At 42.3% G+C, this 15,427-nt stretch overlaps 2 protein-coding genes across 5 annotated transcripts in view; one reads left to right on the top strand and one right to left on the bottom strand.

The window, feature by feature from the left end:
- Positions 1–15,427, bottom strand: part of LOC135713680 (uncharacterized) — a 57,567-nt gene that overhangs the window by 13,247 nt on the left and 28,893 nt on the right. For all 4 annotated transcript variants that reach the window (XM_065236845.1, XM_065236846.1, XM_065236847.1 and 1 more), the window contains 2 exons: positions 204–880; positions 18–144 (listed from right to left, as the gene is read on the bottom strand). In XM_065236845.1, the coding sequence (XP_065092917.1) occupies positions 18–144; positions 204–880 (804 nt within the window). The remainder of the gene's footprint in view (positions 1–17; positions 145–203; positions 881–15,427) is intronic.
- On the top strand, positions 1,769–5,101 carry LOC135713701 (uncharacterized). The gene is made up of 2 exons (XM_065236897.1): positions 1,769–2,126; positions 2,181–5,101. The coding sequence occupies exon 2, from the start codon at positions 2,193–2,195 to the stop codon at positions 4,506–4,508; it is 2,316 nt and encodes a 771-aa protein (XP_065092969.1). The 5' UTR covers positions 1,769–2,126; positions 2,181–2,192; the 3' UTR covers positions 4,509–5,101.

Here is a 15,427-nt window from a genome sequence, read left to right as displayed (position 1 = left end):
CTTCAACGCTAACTTACCGATAGGAAGAGTCATCTCCTGCGCTGTCATTCCCTGTCGCTGCCAAACTTCGGCCGGTATCCACCTGGTAGGTCTATTGCCTCCAATCGAATTCTTACCAGCATCACCGGCCTGCATAGGTCGAACCTAGAATAACATCAAATTCAAAACAGAAATTCCACCAAACAAACCAATCGGTAACCTACCGAAGCGACAGGTCGATGAATGATCGATCCATCCGGAGTCCTAATCGCCCTGTACGTCGTGCCCATCGATGTGTACGAATAGCTCGGCTTTGTAGCCGCTTGCTTCTCCAGTTCGTATCCGCGCTGAGCTTGTCTCTTCTCAGCCGACGAAAGTTTCTTCTCCTTCCGATCGATCAGCAAACTTTCATGTGCAAACGGTGATTTTGTAAGCTTCTTCGAGTAAAGCTCCAATAGATGCTGCATAACCACATCGATGAATTTATCCTTATCGTCGCTAAAATCCTTAACCTCCCCGTCCTCCCCATCATCGTAGCACAAGCTGGTCACTTCCTTCATCGACAAATGCGCATCCGGGTTGCACTCGTCCACGATGCGATCGCTCATGCCCTGCTTGTTGATCTGTCGATCGTAGATCTTCTTCTCCAAACAGTTATCGACCACCAGCCGATAGACGAAGCACGGCTTCTTCTGCCCGTATCGATAGACCCGACAGACGGCCTGCGTGTCGTGGCAGGGATTCCAGCTGGCGTCGAAAACGACCACCCGATTTGCACCGACCAGATTGATACCCAGCGAACCAGCGCGGGTCGACACCAGAAACAGGTGGATGTTCGGGTTCGAGTTGAACTCGTTGATTAGCTTCTCGCGCTCCTGAGCCGTTGTCGAGCCGTCCAAGCCTGCGGATGGGGGGGGGGGGAGGGAATTATAGAATCTACCTTATTTATTTGTTATCTCGAGTTTTATCGAGTATTATGTTGCGGTAAAGGCTGTGGTAGGTAATGGTCACGTTTCAAATTATATTTATCAGTTCTATCGATTTATTAAAGGCTTTCATTAAAAGATTAAAAGTAAATATGCGGTGTAAATATGACATCCGGGAGGATTCCCACTGCCTATTGAGTGATAAGGCAAAACATACATTCATCACAGGGTTTTGCTACATCACCCTGAATGTCGCTTCTCCGAATGTGAAATAAGCACATTTGAAAAGAAATCAGAATCTTATTCGGGGTTGTGGCGTTCCGGGGAGTGACATCCGGGGCACTGCATATTTTGGGTTATGCAGCACAACCCAGGTCAAATTGAATAAAATAGGCACACTCCCTCGCAATATTCATGAGAATAGACACATGCAGCAACAGACATTTTCTTATCGCTTTGTTTGTCAAAACTATGAAACAAATAGCTTCCTACACGGTAAGAAAAAGTGCCCAGCGGCCAGTTCACTTTTACCTACTTTTGACTTGTTTGTCTCCTTTTTTTCCCTTCTAATGTTGTCAAACACGTAGGAACAAAACCACCCAATAGGGGTAGTAAAGTGTGGGAACCCAACGTTGAGTATACTCATATTTATCTACTTTTGGGTACAACTAACTTACTTTTGGGTAGAAAGCGAGCGGAAAATTGCAATGCGAATTGCACACAAGTAAATGAAAACTACTTTGACCCGCTTTACCTACTTTTAGCTTCCTGCATAGTGCTGAGATGAGTGAAAAGAACTTGCTTTTGGGTTCTTTTTTCTTACCGTGTACGTATGAGAAACTGACATGCTGGTTAACTAGTAAATGCATTCTGTACTTTTTCACTTCATGGAATACTAAACGTCTACACAGCCAAATCAGTTGTGTTGAAGTTCTGACGACCCTGAATATGATCGTGATGAGCTAGTAGTAGTGGCAAGAATACCTTTATCAATATTTACAAAAGATGCAGCAGGCAGCGTTCAGTTTGCTATTTCATCATCCATTTCCTAGTGAAAATATGAGCCCATGCATAGGTAGAAAGCTGCCTTGGTACAAAGTTAATGTAATTTGTTTTATTCAAGCTAGTGTAGAAATTAGTGGAATTGAAGTGTCAGCCAAATTTTGAATTCTTGGTGAATTCTATTTGACAATTTAAAAAAAAACGTCCTACGATAAAAAGGTAAACTATAGCCCCTTCAGCTGTAAATTAAGTTAATTAATCGCCTGTTTGCAGTTCGCTTGCAAGATGGACGACAATGACGCACCAAGATTAGACAAACAAAGGGAGGACGACGCTTCAATCGAGACACTGTCCGAAGGTGAGGAAATGCGAATCAGCGAACTCGAGTGGTCGCTCTATGCCAGCGGTAAGAATAATCTGGAAGCTGCTGCCCAACATCACGCATTAGGTGGTAGGATTGAAGATGAAGATGGGTGGCAATTTATCCAATGTCACGAACGGCTTACATCAGGCTTGCCGTATTCCGCAAGGTTTCGTTTTGGCGGAGAAGAAGTATGGAAGCTGAAAAGCGAAGGCTGCCTGCTAACATCGGGAAACCACTACCTAGCCAAGGTCAGCGTGGAACCGATAGCCGAACTGGATGGCGTGATTGAATTTGCCAAGGCGAAGACAATACTGCTAAAGCATTTGAAGGTAGTGAAAGTGTTCCAAGACGAGCAGTTGCTGGAATGTAAGAAAGCTGAAAATGATCTTTGGATGCTTTTGAAAGAGGTAAGCAGTGGATCAACGACGGATCCGAACCACGCAGAAGACTTGTTCCAACTGTGGAAAATGATGCGAGACTGTGAGACACCGCTGTGTGAGAACTTCAAGCTTGACGTGGAGAGCAACTGTTACATTTCCAGTAAGATGAAACACGCGTTGATCGAATACTTATCAAACACGAGCATAGTAATTGCACGGAACAGGTTTCTGGAGGGTTTAGCTAGTTCTACGGAGCAACTCGATTTCATGAAAGGTGCCATCAAAAGTGGAATTGACACGCACAGAGCGCAGTTACTGACCAGGTGCCCATACGTAATGAAGGATAAACTCCACAAGCTGGACGACATTCACATTCTGTACGTAACCGCAACCGATCTGAAGCTCTTTGCCGATTTGGACAACGGGCTGGACAAGACTGTGTTTGGGCCTGTTCTGCCAGAGGTCATCTCAAGATTCCTAACAAGGATAGCCCAAATCGACGAAGATCACCTTGGAGAACTCGTTCCCTTGACTAATCGCCTTTATTTCTTCATCTGTATGAGCCTTTTGGAAGTAGCCGAAGAATTCAAAGCTGCCCTACGAACGGAAGTTATTGTCTACAAGAAGAATGAATGGCGGACGACCACTCTATGCAAAGACTCCATCCGATCTCCACTGGAAAAGACTCTCATGCAACAACTCCAAATGCTCGTGAGGCTTGCAAATCACTTTGAACCAGGAAAAGTAACGGCTAAAAAGAGTTTTCCGTACGAGTTCAAAGTTTTCCAGAATCTTAACTCCATGCCAGATGAGGTGCACATTTGGCTTTGTCTGTTGGACGATGCCATCGAGAACGTTTTCAAGACGGATATTGAAAAAATGCACCTGTTTTCTAGTTTGTTCAAATCCTACGTCAGCTTCGTATCGTCAACGGATTTTGAAAACCAAACCTTGGAAAGTCTCCGCATGGTTACTCACAACGCCTTACGGTCCCTGACGCAGATTAGATCGTCCGACAATCAGCAGAAAAGCGTGGATGACATCATTTTGCAATGTGACGAAATGATAGCCACTATTTCGAAGCAATTGCCGTCAGAAAAAAACATCTCACATCAAGTGAATCGGATCCGAGAATTGCTTCATCAGATTGTTCGAAGCATGATGAGCAAAACGCTACGATCGTGTGACCTCGCTAGCTTCGCAGCGAATTTTTGCACAATGCTGGATGACCTGAAATCCTTCCAAGTAAAGTGGTTAATTTGGATGCTCCCATCGGACGCAAGGGACTTGTATGTGAAGAGAAAGGTCATCGCACCTGTTGATAGCAAGTTCAACAGCGCTTATCAGAAATGCTACCAGGTCATCGACTGCAGCAAATTTGTGACACTATATAGCGCTTTACACGGCACACATTGCATCCCGGAACATTACCAACTGTTAGTGCTGAAAGCGCTATTTAAAGAGATGGATCATATGGTTAACAAGACAAACTGGCACGGAGGGAAGCATCTCACGGAAAAGGATCAATACAACGCTACGAATCTGCTGATCAGCAACGTTCGACTGACGCAGCATCATTTCAAGATTCAGGCAAACTACCAGAACTTTGAAGATTTCTACCAGGATGGAGTAAGGTCCTATTTCGGAGCCACCAGGGATGCGACTGGTTGGGAGGATTTCCTCCACCGGTTGCTGCCATCGGAGCAACAACGGAATGACAATCGTAAACATGATACGAGCAAAATTGGACTGAAGAAAAAAGTTTTATTTGCAATTGCAATTGTATTATTTTGTTACTTTTTTTTCTTTTTTAACTCGTCGGGTTCTAAAGTGAAAACGAATTCGAGATTTTTTTAAAATAATGTATTCCGGATTCTATTAATTCCGTTGATGTTTTTTTTTTCATCGTTAGGTGCGCTTTCTCAACTTTTTTTTATTTTAATTTTGGTCACGCTACATGATTTTACTGGAACACCGTAAATTTCGAACTTTTATTTATTGAATCAAATTTTCCGGAGGCCAGTTCGTTGTCGCTAGAAACTTGACCATGGAGCATCCTAAAAATATTATTTATAATCTTTTAGATGAAAATATGATAGGAGAAAAATCAATCAATAAAGTATACTGAACTATTTATAGTTATTATGGCTATTATTTGATGGTTCACGATTCCTGGATGGGGTGTTAGAAATTTTCTATCGTTTTTGTACATGGGAAAAAAGGGATCGCAAATAACTAACGTAAGCATGAACAAGATGATGTAAGATCTACCACATCGAACTCTGGGCCGAAACTCTTCTTGTTCTTGTTAATGGTTATGAACCTCGGTTTTGAATTGGATACAAGAAAGGTTCGGACCAGGGTTCCAATGCATGGTCAAATGTGAGTGTCATCACTTGTTTTCTCACTAAGAAGACCTATTTTGATAGTGGACATTAGCCAAATTTGGATTGTTCATACATGATCCTTAAAAGGACCTAGATTATGATTATTTAATTGTCTAGTAACCTCTAGTAACTCGGTCACAATTTGTATTGTGATTAATCAACACTCAATGGGTAAAGTGTGAAATTTGAGATGAATATGAAACAAAGGGAACTTGAAGTGTAGAGTGCACTGTCCACCGGTTGATGCTGAAGTCTGGCCAAGTAAGTTGGTTAGGGTCTAATGATGTCTGAATGGACAATACAGTGCAGGTGGATATTTTATTTTATACTCTATACACGGCGAATGAGAACGACCGAAATTTGAGTTTAGTTCACTCATAATCGCCAAAAGTGCAGGAACTCAGCGATGAGTAAATTTGTCTTATGTTTTCCCAGGATTTTCCATACACTCACGTTCTATTTCACTAAAAATAGAGTAACTTCTACTCAGTTTCGTAAGTTCATGCTAAATGTCAAAAACTGAGTAACATTAAATAAGAAAAGCGAGTAACTTCTACTCTGTTTGTCGTACATTAATTCTTACCCACGTTTGAGTAATCTCACACTAATTTTACTCACCGTGTTTTGTCAGGCTTGCAAACTCTTCACTTTCGTCCTTTGCGTCCTTTTTACATTGTATTTTGAAATGTATAGTTAAAAGTGCACTTGTGAATCCAATTACTTTAAAATTAAGCTGAAACTCTAATTCAAGAACTCCAGAAGCCTACGATTAACAACTCTGGCAGCCGAACAAAATCCCGAGCCGTGACATAACCTGGAATTTATAGTTGATGGTGGCTCGGGATTTTCCACATCCGATGAGAAGGTTGGAGCGAATGAACATGGCAAATGGCTTTCGACTAAACCGAGCTACCGATACACCTCAAATACTCAAAAGTGAGTAACTATGGGTTTACTCACTTTAGAGTAGTTCCACTTTTAACGAAAGTGAGTGGATTTTTACTCACTTCTGAGTAAAATTGAACGCGCGTGTATACTCTCTGAATCAGATATAGGTTTTTTTTTTTGGTTAACAGAGGCGGAACGCCGAGAGACCGCTTAGAGAAAGCATAATGTTAACACTTGAAGGGTTCAGAGCGGTTGAGCTGTTCGGTGGTAGTTTGACCTTCCTTTCAAAACCAATTTGGCTCTAGAACAATTTCAAACTTGTTCTGCATTAATAACATGTTGCAATTCTAGAAAAGAGCTCGATATAAAGTAGTTTAAAACAATTAAATAGAAATGCCAAAATCTTACCGAGTAGTTCAGCTGTTCATGTCACCATCCGTAGAAGAACGAGTAAGCGAAATAGAGTAGACAAGTGCGTGCATAAGAAGAAAGACAAATTAGAAAAAGCAAGTTGTTCTTTTTCGAAGAATAAAAATGGTATTTTTCCATCCAAATAATTTGTTTTTAATACAGTCCGTTAATTCCGAAAACATTTGGTCCTTCGAGAACCGGAATTTTGGACTATGGAGAAATTGATCAGCAAAAGAAGTGCTTTGATTGCTCGGGTGAAAGCAGAGCTTTCGGTCGTGAAAGACCTCCATCATCGGAATCCATCACGGAGCGAGGTTATGGATCGACTGGACCAGCTCAAGCAACTAGCGGATAGTTTCCGTGCTACTCAAGATGAAATCGAAGAACAATTGGAGAATCCTACAGTAATTGCTTCAGTGTTTGACGTGCGGGAGGAGTTTTTTGGAGCCTACTACAAGGCGAGAAATATTCTCGAGGATTTGGTCGAGGATGTCGAAACGACAGCGAGTCAACAAACGGTAGCCGATTCTACAGACTGGTTAGGGTGAAGCTGCTTATGGAGACGCAGCGGCAAATGTTGATCAACCAGTCGGCGATTTTCAAAAACACCAACAGCCTACACGCTAACTTGAAAGTACCCATTAATGGTTGAAAAAGACCCATTTTGAAGAAAAGTGGCTTAACTCATTAAATGAGTAAATTTTTTACCCATTAATGAGTATCTGTTACCCATTAATGAGTAATTGTTAATCATTAATGGGTAACAGATACTCATTAATGGGTAAAATTGTTTAATCATTAATGAGTTAAGCCACTTTTCTTCAAAATGGGTCTTTTTTTACTCATTAATGAGTACTTTCAAGTTAGCGTGTAGCGGAACCGGTACAGCGTGGTGAACAATTCAACGATGGTGAGATGTCGAGAGGCGGTCAGGTGTCGAATGGTTCAAACCAACTCAACGTGAAGTTGCCAGCAATAAACATTCCACCTTTCAATTGAGACCGCAACAAGGAACGATCTCACGGATTCCTTGAAGATGCAGTATCTTTTCTCCTACCTGGAAGGAGATGCGAAGAAATTAGTCAACAAATTCACCATCTCTAGTGCCAACTATACTAATGCGTGGGAGACGCTCCTTAGTCACTACGACAAGAAGCGTTACACTGTGTTTGCGTTGGTACGGGAGTTCATGGACCAGCAAGTCGTGACACAAGCTTCGCTGCAATCACTAAACAAACTCGTGATGACACTGGATGAGGTTGTCCAACAGTTGGATGCGTTAGGAGAGGAACACCAAGGCCGCGATCCGTGGCTGATTTACTTGATGCTAGAAAAGCTGGACAAAGATACCCGCGCTGCCTGGTCGGAGAAAGCTGTTGACAACGAGCATCCAACGTTTGAGGAGCTTATGACGTTTGTGAAGAAGCGGTGTGAGATGCTGGAAACCTGCTCAGCATTCTCGAAGAAAGCGGAGGTGAACAAAAAAGAACAAGTGAAAATGGAAGTGAGTGAGAAAAAATTGAAGACATTAGTGACAACTACAATCTACCAAAAGTGCGCCAAGTGTTCAAGAGAACACGCTACGTTCGTTTGTGAAGAATTCAAGAAGATGGAACTGCAGGAAAGAAGAGAGTTGGTACAACAGGCCAAGCTGTGTTTCAACTGCTTACGGGCTTCACATCCAGCGAAATCGTGTCCCTCGAAATCAGTGTGCCATACAGCGGCACCATACGTTGCTGTGCCCAAAGGCGAGCAAGGTGAAGGAAACACTAACGACAGCAAGCAACCCAACCAAAGATCCACCAACTGACGGTGAGGAACAGGCGATTTCGTCGCTCATGGCAGCAGTTGAGAAGCAACCATCGATTCCGGTGTTTCCAACAGCTGTAGTGCAGGTGCGAAAGGAAGATGGTACGCTTGCTCGTGCTAGGGTACTTATTGATTCTGGTGCACAGGCATCGATGGTCACGGAGGATTGCGTACGGAAGCTAGGACTCGTCAGGCGTAATGGGAAGCTAGTGGTTACTGGTATCGGACAGCAAGCTGCAGGTACCACTCGCGGAATCGTCACGCTGCTTCTTGCATCTCGATTCAACGAAGTCATTGTGATCTCTACAAGTGCCTACGTCCTTGGCAAGTTGACGTCGTCTCTTCCATCGCAAAGGTTCAACATCGGAAACCTGAAGCTTTTGGAAAACGTCAGGGAAATGGCAGATCCTACCTTCAACAAACCTGGACAAATTGATGTGATTCTTGGATCAGATGTCTTTCTTGCTCTCTTGGAGGGAGGCCAAGTCAAGGACAACAGCGGCCAAACGGTGGCCCAGCGTACTGTTTTCGGATGGATCGCAGCGGGACGATACGACGAAGCAGAGACCATGCAAGGGAATCATGTCATTGTAAGTTTGCATACGGAGATGGATCTAAATCGAACGCTGCAGCAGTTTTGGGAGTACGAGGAGATAAACAAGCCACCTCAGTTCACTCCCTCTGAAAAGAAGGTCATTGATCATTTCAATTCGACCACCCAACGCGATAGTTCAGGGCGCTTCATCGTAAAACTGCCTTTTGACGATTCGAAGCCCGCCCTCGGAGAGTCCCTATCAGCTGCGATGAAGAGGCTCTTTGCTATGGAGAAGCGATTTGCTTCAAACCCGGAATTCCGGAAGGAATATGCCAGCTTCATGCGCGAGTATTTGGAGCTTGGCCATATGGAACCAGTTCCGGCAAATCAAGTGGTAAAAAATTGTTCCGAGCACTACTATTTACCGCATCACGCGGTGATCAGAGTGGACAGCAGCACAACAAGACTTCGCGTCGTTTTTGATGCTTCTTGTGCCACTTCTACTGGAATATCGCTTAACGATCGGTTGTTGGCGGGGCCCAACATCAACGAGGATTTACTATCAGTGCATTTGCGGTTTCGCTCGTACAAGGTGGCGTTTCGTGCGGACGTAGCTAAAATGTACCGCCAAGTGGTAATGCATGAAGAAGACCGTGATTTTCTGCGTATCGTATGGCGTGAGGACTCGGAGAAACCAGTGGAACACTATCGTCTTTCTACGGTGACGTACGGTACGAAAACCGCACCATACCTTGCAATTCAAGCGATGAGAGAATCTACCATAGGATATGAAACTACGCATCCGGAAGCAGTAAAGCGAATCATTCATGACTTCTATGTGGATGACGCACTGTCGGGAGCAGATAATGAAGAGGAGACTATGTGCATCAAGGAACAGATCATCGAAATTCTATCGAAGTCTGGTTTCGAGCTTAGGAAGTGGACATCGAGCTGCCCCAAACTGTTGGAGAATGAAGTGTCAGAATCAGTTCCAGTGAAACTTTCGGATGATGCTGATGTAGTTAAAGCGTTGGGAATCTACTGGTACCCGAGCGAAGACCAGTTTGGATTCAAGGTTAACTTTTCGGCTGATAGCGTTAACACCAAACGTCAGATGATTTCGGATGCGTCAAGATTGTTTGATCCTTTTGGCTGGTTGGCGCCTGTGATAGTGAAAATCAAGATTTTGTATCAACAATTGTGGCTGTACGACATCAACTGGGATGATGCTCTACCGAAAGCAGTTGAGTTAGAGTGGGTCGAAGTGAAGCAAAGCTTGTCACAACTGCAAACTATCCGGATTCAAAGGTTCTTGGCCCCCATCCTGGACGGACACGAGCCTACCCAGGGAAGGACCCGGATACGACCACCCATGTGTGTCTAGACCTAGAGTATCGCACGAGCAGACGAGTGCAACGGGAAGGACAGTAGGCAAACACTTCACCGTGAGAGACAAGTGGTCACTTCACTTCGTTTTCACCGTGAAGTGATACTCGTAATAAGGGCCTAGGTGTATAGGCTAGGGTTTTTTTTCTCTGTTCGGGACCTTACACCACTGCGACCAGTAAATTGATCTATTGTAGTATATCCCGTGTCCTTAGTTTAGTGCATGTCGTATTACTGCATCACTATTGAGAAATGATGAAGCATTCGATTTTTTTACAGTTGTCATTCTCGCATTTATCGCAAGGATCCGACTCTAATTGAAAGGTCCCGCTATTTATACCCTTCGGAGTGTTGAAACACCCTCCAAAGGCGCGCCCCTTTGTCAGTCAAAATGGGATTCCTTAGCAACAAAATTAAGGAATGGCACCGATAATGACCATGCATCACAACCAAGGTTGCAAAGACTCATTTCAGCTAAAACAATGTTTTTCTAAATTATGAAATAATTAGATGCCATGATCAAATTTTGAATTGGTAGGATACAAGAAGAGGTTGCAAAGAATGTGTTTGACATATTAAACCTGTTTATTTCACTTCATGAGAGTCACAATCAGCGATTTTTCACAAACTCACTCACTCACTCACTCACTCACTCAGCGATCAGCAAATCGCTGATTGTGACTCATAGAAAGCAAAATTTACAGGTTTTATGTTTCCAACGCATACTTTGTAACCTCTTCTTGTATGTTACAAGTAAAACATGCCATCATACCATCTTTTGGTTTTATTATTCCGAAAAACATTATTTTAGCTGAAATGAGTCTTTGCAACCTTGGTCTTAACCACTTCAAACTAGGGAACAACGAATAGAAGATTAGGAATCACATAGGGGAAAAGTTGGTTTCGGCAATACCTTAACCTATTATCGTCAGGGGGGTAAACAACGTCCTTGAGAGCTCAATTTTGGCATGTGGATACATTGTGTTTCAGAGCAACAATTGGCCAAATTTGAGTGCTCTAGGACTTTGTTTACCCCCTGACGATAATAGTTTAAGGTATTGCCGAAGCCAACTTTTCCCCTAGATGAAGACTAATCAACTCATTTTTTCCTTGTTTCAAGATCATCCTCGGTGGACAAAGTCGAGTCTTGTCACTATCAACAAGGCATAAAAAGTAACAAGGACTAAGATGTGTTCCTTGGATTACTGAGAAATCCTGTTCCCCTAGCTTGAAGTAGTCAGGACTAGGAATCGGTGGTAGATCTTACATCCAGTAACGTACCCACGTTACGGAAAGGGTTGGGGGGTAAGACCCTAGATAGGTCAACTTAGCGGTTGGCACAGTCTGTACACTGAACAATTACAATTACAATTACAAAACCTATTTTGATTGTGCATATCTGAAGAAATCTCCGAATTTTTCAAATGATGCCGAACATCACAATTGAATGACGATTCATGTAAGACCTATTTTGATTGATGAGTGGGCGCGTCTTTGGAAAGGTCCTTGAACGCTTCGAATATTGCGAAACATCACTATTGAATTAGGCTTCCTGTGAGAAGAACAAGTATGTATGAATTAACTGTATCGAAAACGAAAACCTCATTACGTGTTCATGCACTAACCAAAGGACACGGACATATCACAAAAGATAAATGTTTTGATCGCAGTGATTATGACCCGAACAGAGGGAGAAAAAAAGCTTGAACAATAGACTGGGTCTAGTTTATATGGTGGATCACAACCCCCTGTTCCGCACTGCTCTTCCGATGTGTATTGATCTGGATTTGACACGAAACGAACCTATCCATTTTCATGCCAAAAATTCAAGTATTGCAAAAATTTCACCAAATATCGGAAATAGACTGGGAATACTATGCAGAATAACTTTGTCAAAGACTGTAAATCGATTAGACTTCTGAGCAGTCTTGTAAGCGGTCACGGTAGTCGACACATTTTCTGTGATAATCGACTGCTTTTGCCTCCGACACTTGGAAAACAAGCTATCATAGTACAGTACCAAACTCAAATGTCATACGACAGGCTCTGTCATATGACACTGTCGCCGAAGAACGTCACGAATGTATGTATTTTAGTTTTTCTCATAATAAGAGCTGCTGATGTTGTGGTTGTGTGAATTCTGAAAATAGCAAGCAATGATGTCCTAGGAATAACATTTCTGATCAGAAATGGTTTAATTTACACCAAATTGAGGAATTAGAACGAAATTACTCATGTCATATGATAGTTATTTGATAATTTTCTTTTCTCTCGAATGTTATTCTACCGGTTGTGTTGTGTGAGAGAGACGACGGTAGAGCATGAGTGAAGGAATAAAAACAGACTGTCGCGCACGACAACGATGCGAGTGTAGTAAAAAACGTCAACAGTTTCAACCCCTGCTTCTGAGAAAAAAAGTTTACTTAACAATTATATTAACTTAGACCTAGTCTGCTCATAACCGCAAGTCAGTCCTATCTGTAAAAAACTGGAAATGAGAAAACGGCGTTCAAAGATTTTAAAAATTTTCTAATTTTACACTTATTTTGGAGGCTTAATTTTTAAAATAAACGTGCGATGTGATAGAATGCATCTATGTTTATTAAAAAATATTGGATACGATATTGTGAAATTTTTATTTTATTACCAAAATCTGAGTGGGACTGACTTGCGATCAGTGTTGGGAAAATATCAAAAAATCAAATCTCACCATTGTGCATCACGCTTGATTTTCGTAGAAAAAAATCAACAAGCAAACAACTGCGGTTGATTTTACAAGCTGTGAAATCGCAGCTCGGAATATCATGCTAACAAAACTCACCAGCTGCAAATCTCTCCAAACTACTTACAGGTAAGATTGAATTTCATGATTTTTGCTTTACACCCGAACGCTACCGAAACTTCCATAACGGCTGGCAGTCGCTTCGTGTCTGCCATCGGAGAAGAAAAAAAACGGATAGCATTATTATACCTTCTCTTTCTAAGAAAACGAGGCGCAACGGAATCATGTTTGTGTCGATTCAACTCTCACCTTGAACATTACACGTTGTGAATAGTCTCGCAATATGAAAGGAGCTTGTAAAGTCAATCCAATATCACACGCTTGATATTGAGAGCGTATGAGAGCGGAAAAATAAAGGGTGTCCTACATCAAATTGCATCACGGAAAAAACGCTGTAGAAAATTACTTAGTTGACCGATCATTTTCAAACTTTCAGACAATAAAATATAACCCATTAGTAAGCTTTTGGCATATTTTTTCATTTATCTTCAATACCATAACCGTACGCTCGCACTTTACGCTTAACTCCACTCATTAGGTTCTGTACAACATCTGGCTGCAGCTTCTTCTGTACGGAAACCCACTTTTTCTTCATGTCTTCTTCAGATTTGACCTCCTTGGGATGCTTCCGTAGTGCCTGCGTCATAATAGCCCAGTATTTTTCTATGGACCTTAGTTCCGGTGCGTTGGGGGGCAGTGCTGATAAAAATCCTTTCTTCTACACTCAATTTAGCTGAATATGAAGAAAACCTTAACAGATAGACCAACTATCTGCATGAATTTGAATTTTGATATAAACAAATTCCCTTGATCTAGGCAACCTCTGAGTATCAAAAATAACATTTGTTTTTCTTCATTCGTGGCTGGATTCTCATTATCGCCTCTGTTGTTGTAAATATTGATATTCGTCTTCATCTTGGTCGGGATGATATTGAGGATCAAATGCAAAATGATTATTTTCATTTTAAACAAATATAGCGCTGAAGAACGTGGTTTTTAGACATAAGTCGACGACAAATTATTGCCTCAAGCTGAACTGATGATAATATCGATGTTTAAGGCAGTGTGGTCAACAATATTCAAAATAATCATTTTGCCCAAAATGTCGTTGATTATTTTGCTTTTGAGGATCACTTCTGATTTTGACAATTTTGGGTTTGATAATCGAGCACTGGTGAATATCAACAAACGCGTATTCGTTGATGTATAATAAACTCATTTGTTCATTTCGCTCGTTTCGTAACTACGAAGATGTTCAAAACAAACGCAATTCATCGAAACTGGGTTGAAGCACTACTCCTTGCGTGTGATGGTAAATGATAAAAACAGACACTGTTGGGGGGTTCATGTCCTTGGGTACGAAAGTGACCCCTTTGGCTTCGTATCACTCCAGGACAACATTTGAATAGTGGCACAAAGCTAGATCCGGCCAGAGGATCGTAGGGCCCTCGTGTTGCTTCAACAGAGGAAGCAGACGCTTCTGTAGACACTCCTTGAGGTAGATCTCCCCGTTTACAGGGACGGTAGTCACGAACGGCGCACGCCGTTTGCCACATGAGCAGATCGCTTGCCAAATCATGTATTTCTTAACAAACTTTGAAAGTTTCTGCTTCCTTACTTCCTCCGGAACATCAAACTTGTGCTGGGTGGTGAAAAACAGTAGCCCCGGAAGCTGCCGATAGTCCGCCTTGGCGTAAGTCTCATCATTCATGATGATACAATGAGGTTTCGTCAGCATCTGGGTGTACAGTTTCCGGGCCCATGACTTTCACACCGTATTTTGCCGTTCGTCACGATTTGGAGCCTTCTGCACTTTGTACGTATGCAGTCCCTCCCGTACTTGGCTTTCTGAACGAAAGACTTGGACAGATTCAACTTTTTGGCCACATCCCTGACCGAAGCATTGGGATTCCGCTTAATCACTTTCACGACCCGCTTCTGATCCTGATCACTAATAGAACATCCATTCTGATCGCATTTCTCCTTCCGTTCGATGCTCACAGTTTCGTAGTAACGTTTAATCACACGACTGAACGTTTACTGCACGATTCCGAGTTGTTTTCCGATGTCCCGATGAGAAAGTTGAGGATTTTCCAGGTGCTTGCGCAAAATCAATTCGGGACGTTGCTTTTCGGGTGATGCAATTTGAAGTGGGACACCCTTTATCAATTTGCTAATGATTATGCCATCACTGCTTGCGATTACATTTAACGTCAATGAGAAAAATAACCGCAAGTCAGTCACAATGTCATGACGATGCTCCACTAGTTTAGCACAGTGTGGAACAGTAGAAAGATACCATGGTCCCATTGAACGTTATTGAATGTTTTTGACATCGTTCCGTTGGTTCCGGAGCAATGGCCTCAACATATTCCGGCGAGTATGCTGCATGTAATCGCATATCAGTCCCATATGGATTATCGTCAATTTGAAGATAACAACGTTATCCAATATCAATTGACATCTGTTTTCATATTGCGTGATAAAACTACGGACTTTGATAATGAAAAATTTGAAAACAACATCAAGTCAGCTTGTCCCATTAAGCAAAGTAATCGCATATCAGTCTTATCCTGAA

The sequence above is a fragment of the Ochlerotatus camptorhynchus genome, unplaced genomic scaffold (assembly GCF_037179485.1).
Source record: "Ochlerotatus camptorhynchus isolate MF236.1 unplaced genomic scaffold, CSIRO-AGI_Acam_v1.1 ptg000577l, whole genome shotgun sequence".
Taxonomy (NCBI): domain Eukaryota; kingdom Metazoa; phylum Arthropoda; class Insecta; order Diptera; family Culicidae; genus Ochlerotatus; species Ochlerotatus camptorhynchus.
Note: the sequence above shows the minus strand (reverse complement) of the source record. Positions and strands in the feature narration are given on the sequence as shown.